General features: G+C 64.7%; 1 protein-coding gene across 1 annotated transcript; it reads left to right on the top strand.

Moving 5' to 3' along the window:
- Nucleotides 1-6,262: 6,262 nt before the first annotated feature.
- Nucleotides 6,263-7,785, top strand: LOC132388031 (mitogen-activated protein kinase kinase kinase 11-like). Its single transcript, XM_059960378.1, has one exon. It carries the CDS (start codon nucleotides 6,988-6,990, stop codon nucleotides 7,783-7,785), a length of 798 nt encoding a protein of 265 aa, XP_059816361.1. The 5' UTR covers nucleotides 6,263-6,987.
- Nucleotides 7,786-8,511: the final 726 nt, after the last annotated feature.

The raw sequence follows: 8,511 nt of genomic DNA, 5'->3' as shown, positions 1-8,511 counted from the left end.
GTCCGGGGTGTGACACTCACAGACACGCTCGGTGTGAGGGTCCGGGGTGTGACACAGACACGCTCGGTGTGAGGGTCCGGGGTGTGACACAGACACGCTCGGTGTGAGGGTCCGGGGTGTGACACAGACACGCTCGGTGTGAGGGTCCGGGGTGTGACACAGACACGCTCGGTGTGAGGGTCCGGGGTGTGACTCTCACAGACACGCTCGGTGTGAGGGTCCGGGGTGTGACACTCACAGACACGCTCGGTGTGAGGGTCCGGGGTGTGACTCTCACCGACACGCTCGGTGTGAGGGTCCGGGGTGTGACACTCACAGACACGCTCGGTGTGAGGGTCCGGGGTGTGACACTCACAGACACGCTCGGTGTGAGGGTCCGGGGTGTGACACTCACAGACACGCTCGGTGTGAGGGTCCGGGGTGTGACACAGACACGCTCGGTGTGAGGGTCCGGGGTGTGACACCGACACGCTCGGTGTGAGGGTCCGGGGTGTGACACTCACAGACACGCTCGGTGTGAGGGTCCGGGGTGTGACACTCACAGACACGCTCGGTGTGAGGGTCCGGGGTGTGACACTCACAGACACGCTCGGTGTGAGGGTCCGGGGTGTGACACTCACAGACACGCTCGGTGTGAGGGTCCGGGGTGTGACACTCACAGACACGCTCGGTGTGAGGGTCCGGGGGTGTGACACTCACAGACACGCTCGGTGTGAGGGTCCGGGGTGTGACACAGACACGCTCGGTGTGAGGGTCTGGGGTGTGACACAGACACGCTCGGTGTGAGGGTCCGGGGTGTGACACAGACACGCTCGGTGTGAGGGTCCGGGGTGTGACACTCACAGACACGCTCGGTGTGAGGGTCCGGGGTGTGACACAGACACGCTCGGTGTGAGGGTCCGGGGTGTGACCCAGACACGCTCGGTGTGATGGTCCGGGGTGTGACACTCACAGACACGCTCGGTGTGAGGGTCCGGGGTGTGACACTCACAGACACGCTCGGTGTGAGGGTCCGGGGTGTGACACTCACAGACACGCTCGGTGTGAGGGTCCGGGGTGTGACACTCACAGACACGCTCGGTGTGAGGGTCCGGGGTGTGACACTCACAGACACGCTCGGTGTGAGGGTCCGGGGTGTGACACAGACACGCTCGGTGTGAGGGTCCGGGGTGTGACACAGACACGCTCGGTGTGAGGGTCCGGGGTGTGACACAGACACGCTCGGTGTGAGGGTCCGGGGTGTGACACTCACAGACACGCTCGGTGTGAGGGTCCGGGGTGTGACACTCACAGACACGCTCGGTGTGAGGGTCCGGGGTGTGACACAGACACGCTCGGTGTGAGGGTCCGGGGTGTGACCCAGACACGCTCGGTGTGAGGGTCCGGGGTGTGACCCAGACACGCTCGGTGTGAGGGTCCGGGGTGTGACTCTCACAGACACGCTCGGTGTGAGGGTCCGGGGTGTGACACTCACAGACACGCTCGGTGTGAGGGTCCGGGGTGTGACACTCACAGACACGCTCGGTGTGAGGGTCCGGGGTGTGACACTCACAGACACGCTCGGTGTGAGGGTCCGGGGTGTGACACTCACAGACACGCTCGGTGTGAGGGTCCGGGGGTGTGACACAGACACGCTCGGTGTGAGGGTCCGGGGTGTGACACAGACACGCTCGGTGTGAGGGTCCGGGGTGTGACACAGACACGCTCGGTGTGAGGGTCCGGGGTGTGACACAGACACGCTCGGTGTGAGGGTCCGGGGTGTGACACTCACAGACACGCTCGGTGTGAGGGTCCGGGGTGTGACACAGACACGCTCGGTGTGAGGGTCCGGGGTGTGACACAGACACGCTCGGTGTGAGGGTCCGGGGTGTGACACAGACACGCTCGGTGTGAGGGTCCGGGGTGTGACACTCACAGACACGCTCGGTGTGAGGGTCCGGGGTGTGACTCTCACCGACACGCTCGGTGTGAGGGTCCGGGGTGTGACACTCACAGTCACGCTCGGTGTGAGGGTCCGGGGTGTGACACAGACACGCTCGGTGTGAGGGTCCGGGGTGTGACACAGACACGCTCGGTGTGAGGGTCCGGGGTGTGACACTCACAGACACGCTCGGTGTGAGGGTCCGGTGTGTGACACAGACACGCTCGGTGTGAGGGTCCGGGGTGTGACTCTCACAGACACGCTCGGTGTGAGGGTCCGGGGTGTGACACTCACAGACACGCTCGGTGTGAGGGTCCGGGGTGTGACACTCACAGACACGCTCGGTGTGAGGGTCCGGGGTGTGACACTCACAGACACGCTCGGTGTGAGGGTCCGGGGTGTGACTCTCACCGACACGCTCGGTGTGAGGGTCCGGGGTGTGACACAGACACGCTCGGTGTGAGAGTCCGGGGTGTGACACTCACAGACACGCTCGGTGTGAGGGTCCGGGGTGTGACTCTCACAGACACGCTCGGTGTGAGGGTCCGGGGTGTGACACAGACACGCTCGGTGTGAGAGTCCGGGGTGTGACACTCACAGACACGCTCGGTGTGAGGGTCCGGGGTGTGACACTCACAGACACGCTCGGTGTGAGGGTCCGGGGTGTGACACTCACAGACACGCTCGGTGTGAGGGTCCGGGGTGTGACACTCACAGACACGCTCGGTGTGAGGGTCCGGGGTGTGACACGGACACGCTCGGTGTGAGGGTCCGGGGTGTGACACTCACAGACACGCTCGGTGTGAGGGTCCGGGGTGTGACACTCACAGACACGCTCGGTGTGAGGGTCCGGGGTGTGACTCTCACCGACACGCTCGGTGTGAGGGTCCGGGGTGTGACACAGACACGCTCGGTGTGAGGGTCCGGGGTGTGACACTCACAGACACGCTCGGTGTGAGGGTCCGGGGTGTGACACAGACACGCTAGGTGTGAGGGTCCGGGGTGTGACACTCACAGACACGCTCGGTGTGAGAGTCCGGGGTGTGACACTCACAGACACGCTCGGTGTGAGGGTCCGGGGTGTGACTCTCACAGACACGCTCGGTGTGAGGGTCCGGGGTGTGACACTGACAGACACGCTCGGTGTGAGGGTCCGGGGTGTGACCCAGACACGCTCGGTGTGAGGGTCCGGGGTGTGACACTCACAGACACGCTCGGTGTGAGGGTCCGGGGTGTGACACTCACAGACACGCTCGGTGTGAGGGTCCGGGGTGTGACACAGACACGCTCGGTGTGAGGGTCCGGGGTGTGACACAGACACGCTCGGTGTGAGGGTCCGGGGTGTGACACTCACAGACACGCTCGGTGTGAGGGTCCGGGGTGTGACCCAGACACGCTCGGTGTGAGGGTCCGGGGTGTGACACTCACAGACACGCTCGGTGTGAGGGTCCGGGGTGTGACACTCACAGACACGCTCGGTGTGAGGGTCCGGGGTGTGACACTCACAGACACGCTCGGTGTGAGGGTCCGGGGTGTGACACTCACAGACACGCTCGGTGTGAGGGTCCGGGGTGTGACACAGACACGCTCGGTGTGAGGGTCCGGGGTGTGACACCGACACGCTCGGTGTGAGGGTCCGGGGTGTGACACTCACCGACACGCTCGGTGTGAGGGTCCGGGGTGTGACACAGACACACTCGGTGTGAGGGTCCGGGGTGTGACACTCACAGACACGCTCGGTGTGAGGGTCCGGGGTGTGACACAGACACGCTCGGTGTGAGGGTCCGGGGTGTGACACTCACAGACACGCTCGGTGTGAGGGTCCGGGGTGTGACACAGACACGCTAGGTGTGAGGGTCCGGGGTGTGACACTCACAGACACGCTCGGTGTGAGAGTCCGGGGTGTGACACTCACAGACACGCTCGGTGTGAGGGTCCGGGGTGTGACACTCACAGACACGCTCGGGTGTGAGGGTCCGGGGTGTGACTCTCACAGACACGCTCGGTTGTGAGGGTCCGGGGTGTGACTCTCACAGACACGCTCGGTGTGAGGGTCCGGGGGTGTGACACTCACAGACACGCTCGGTGTGAGGGTCCGGGGTGTGACACTCACAGACACGCTCGGTGTGAGGGTCCGGGGTGTGACACTCACAGACACGCTCGGTGTGAGGGTCCGGGGTGTGACACTCACAGACACGCTCGGTGTGAGGGTCCGGGGTGTGACACTCACAGACACGCTCGGTGTGAGGGTCCGGGGTGTGACTCTCACAGACACGCTCGGTGTGAGGGTCCGGGGTGTGACTCTCACAGACACGCTCGGTGTGAGGGTCCGGGGTGTGACACTGACAGACACGCTCGGTGTGAGGGTCCGGGGTGTGACCCAGACACGCTCGGTGTGAGGGTCCGGGGTGTGACACTCACAGACACGCTCGGTGTGAGGGTCCGGGGTGTGACACAGACACGCTCGGTGTGAGGGTCCGGGGTGTGACACAGACACGCTCGGTGTGAGGGTCCGGGGTGTGACACAGACACGCTCGGTGTGAGGGTCCGGGGTGTGACCCAGACACGCTCGGTGTGAGGGTCCGGGGTGTGACACTCACAGACACACTCGGTGTGAGGGTCCGGGGTGTGACACTCACAGACACGCTCGGTGTGAGGGTCCGGGGTGTGACACTCACAGACACACTCGGTGTGAGGGTCCGGGGTGTGACACTCACAGACACACTCGGTGTGAGGGTCCGGGGTGTGACACTCACAGACACGCTCGGTGTGAGGGTCCGGGGTGTGACACTCACAGACACGCTCGGTGTGAGGGTCCGGGGTGTGACACTCACAGACACGCTCGGTGTGAGGGTCCGGGGTGTGACACAGACACGCTCGGTGTGAGGGTCCGGGGTGTGACACTCACAGACACGCTCGGTGTGAGGGTCCGGGGTGTGACACTCACAGACACGCTCGGTGTGAGGGTCCGGGGTGTGACACTCACAGACACGCTCGGTGTGAGGGTCCGGGGTGTGACACTCACAGACACGCTCGGTGTGAGGGTCCGGGGTGTGACACTCACAGACACGCTCGGTGTGAGGGTCCGGGGTGTGACACTCACAGACACGCTCGGTGTGAGGGTCCGGGGTGTGACACTCACAGACACGCTCGGTGTGAGGGTCCGGGGTGTGACACTCACAGACACGCTCGGTGTGAGGGTCCGGGGTGTGACACTCACCGACACGCTCGGTGTGAGGGTCCGGGGTGTGACCCAGACACGCTCGGTGTGAGGGTCTGGGGTGTGACCCAGACACGCCCTGTGTGAGGGTCCGGGGTGTGACACAGACACGCTCGGTGTGAGGGTCCGGGGTGTGACCCAGACACGCCCTGTGTGAGGGTCCGGGGTGTGACACCGACACGCTCGGTGTGAGGGTCCGGGGTGTGACCCAGACACGCTCGGTGTGAGTGTCCGGGGTGTGACACTCACAGACACGCTCGGTGTGAGGGTCTGGGGTGTGACACTCACAGACACGCTCGGTGTGAGGGTCCGGGGTGTGACCCAGACACGCTCGGTGTGAGGGTCCGGGGTGTGACACTCACAGACACGCTCGGTGTGAGGGTCTGGGGTGTGACACTCACAGACACGCTCGGTGTGAGGGTCCGGGGTGTGACACAGACACGCTCGGTGTGAGGGTCCGGGGTGTGACACTCACAGACACGCTCGGTGTGAGGGTCCGGGGTGTGACACCGACACGCTCGGTGTGAGGGTCCGGGGTGTGACACTCACAGACACGCTCGGTGTGAGGGTCCGGGGTGTGACACAGACACGCTCGGTGTGAGGGTCCGGGGTGTGACACTCACAGACACGCTCGGTGTGAGGGTCCGGGGTGTGACACCGACACGCTCGGTGTGAGGGTCCGGGGTGTGACACTCACAGACACGCTCGGTGTGAGGGTCCGGGGTGTGACACAGACACGCTCGGTGTGAGGGTCCGGGGTGTGACCCAGACACGCTCGGTGTGAGGGTCCGGGGTGTGACCCAGACACGCTCGGTGTGAGGGTCCGGGGTGTGACCCAGACACGCTCGGTGTGAGGGTCCGGGGTGTGACCCAGACACGCCCTGTGTGAGGGTCCTGGGTGTGATCGTCACTGGCACAAACACCCTCCGTTTGCCCTGGTCCCGTAAGGCAGTCTCCAGTGAGAGTTCGTAAACAGCTGTAACTTCCGATGACTTTTTAAAACTTTTTCCAGCGGGGTTCCGATGCCCCCGCCGTGTCTGCGAGGACAGAATTGACCAGGAGGTCGGACTCCTCTCTGGGGGTGTGGGTGTCGGGCCGATTCCGCCGCCCCTGCGCGCCCAGTCCATCCCTTTCCTGTGCGGGCGGGGGAGGAAAAGAAACCTCGCTGGGAGGGGCAAAGGTTTCCGAAGCCCCACCCTGATGCGATGGGCTGGGTTAAAGTGCAGGGACCGAGCACAAGACAGCGCTGTGGCTAATGGCGGAGGGGAGTCCTCTGGGATCCCGGCTCGTAAAGTCTGCCCCGGGGGGAGAAGTGCCGCGGCCCAGACCGTGATCGGGCCGGCCGGGTCCGGGGGTGGGGAGAGCCATCGGGGCCGAAAGCGCCGCCAAGTTGAGATTGTGAGGAAAACCCAACTTCCTGAAACTTGCCCGGCGCCCAGAACTTCACCGGCAGCGAGAACAGGAAAAGTTTTCAGCTCTGCTCTCCCCCATTTCGTTTGGAGGGATTCCCAGCCAGGATCTGCCGGGTTTGCCGAGCGAGAAACTTACTTATTTCAACCTGACAATTCTTAAGGGTTTTTTTTTTGCGGGAAGTTTGATCAGAGAGAGAGAGAGAAGAGGAGGGGCTACGATCTTAAAGAGAGTCTTCCCCGGACGAGATTGCCCCAAGTGGAGGCTGGGACGAGATCCAGGTTTCCCCATGAAGCGGTAGAGTGCTTTTGCTGGCCGGAGGAAGGGATTTGTGGCGGGGTCTCTCTCCCCGAGGTGGGGAGGGGCCAGATGGAGGCGGCTCTAAACAGGTAGGGGGCCCCCCCCACCCCCGAGCGAGATCTCCCTCCGCCCCCTGATGGAGCCCTTGAGGAATATATTCGGCAGGGCCTCCTGGAGCTCCCCGAAGCCCCCGGCGGCCGAGCAGGCCGAGGCGGCCTACGTCAACCCCGTCTGGACGGCCCTGTTCGACTACGAGGCCCACGCGGCCGACGAGCTGACCCTGCGCAAGGGGGACCGGGTGGAGATCCTCTCCCAGGACGCGGCCATCTCCGGCGACGAGGGCTGGTGGGCGGGCAAGCTGCACAACCGGGTGGGCATCTTCCCGGCCAACTACGTGTCCTTCAAGCCAGCGGGCTACGCCAAGCTGCCCGGGGCCCAGCCGGAGGAGCTGCCCGCCCCCCGGGAGGTGGCCTTCGGTGAGCTGACCCTCCAGGAGGTGATTGGGGTCGGGGGCTTCGGCAAGGTGTACCGGGCCACCTGGAGGGGCCGGCTGGTGGCCGTGAAGGCGGCCCGGCAGGACCCCGACGAGGACATCAGCGCCACGGCGCAGAACGTCCGGCAGGAGGCGCGACTGTTCGCCATGCTGCGGCACCCCAACATCATCGGGCTGATGGGCGTCTGCCTGCAGGAGCCCAACCTCTGCCTGGTCATGGAGTACGCGTCCGGGGGGGCGCTGAACCGGGCCCTGGCCGGCCGCAGGATCCCGCCCCACGTCCTGGTCAACTGGGCCGTGCAGATCGGCCGGGGCATGCGCTACCTGCACGACGAGGCCATCGTCCCGGTCATCCATCGCGACCTCAAGTCCAACAACGGTAAGGAGCTTGGGCCCGGGGGGGGGGCGGGGGCGGTCAGGTTGCTCGGATTTTGGATTTAGCTGCCGCGCGCGCACTGTGGTGGGTGGCCCGCGTTGAACGAGCGACGCGCCCCAGGGAGTGCTGGGGACAGGCTGCCCACAAGAGGCGGTACAGGACGAGCGTTGTGGTGGTTCAGATCTGCATCAGGTTGGGATGTCCTGTGATTGTGGAAGATGGAGGTCGATTGTGTGTTTACATCTTCACAGGATACTGTACCCCGGTGTTATACAGTGACAGACCCGTCCCCACCGGTACTGTACCCCGGTGTCACACAGTGACAGACCCGTCCCCACCGGTACCGTACCCCGGTGTCACACAGTGACAGACCCGTCCCCACCGGTACTGTACCCTGGTGTCACACAGTGACAGACCCGACCCCACCGGTACCCTACCCCGGTGTCACACAGTGACAGGCCCGTCCCCACCGGTACCGTACCCCGGAGTTACACAGTGACAGACCCGTCCCCACAGGTACCGTACCCCGGTGTCACACAGTGACAGACCCGTCCCCACCGGTACCGTACCCCGGTGTCACACAGTGACAGGCCCGTCCCCACAGGTACCATACCCCGGTGTTATACAGTGACAGACCCGTCCCCACCGGTACTGTACCCCGGTGTCACACAGTGACAGGCCCGTCCCCACCGGTACTGTACCCCGGTGTTATACAGTGACGGACCCGTCCTCACCGGTACTGTACCCCGGTGTCACACAGTGACGGACCCGTCCCCACAGGTACCGTACCC

Source organism: Hypanus sabinus, unplaced genomic scaffold (assembly GCF_030144855.1).
Source record: "Hypanus sabinus isolate sHypSab1 unplaced genomic scaffold, sHypSab1.hap1 scaffold_2546, whole genome shotgun sequence".
NCBI lineage: Eukaryota > Metazoa > Chordata > Chondrichthyes > Myliobatiformes > Dasyatidae > Hypanus > Hypanus sabinus.
This window is presented reverse-complemented; position numbering and strand designations above follow the sequence as displayed.

Excerpts from the sequence above, each read along its gene's own strand:
- LOC132388031 (XM_059960378.1), top strand. The coding sequence starts at position 6,988 with ATGGAGCCCTTGAGGAATATATTCGGCAGGGCCTCCTGGAGCTCCCCG.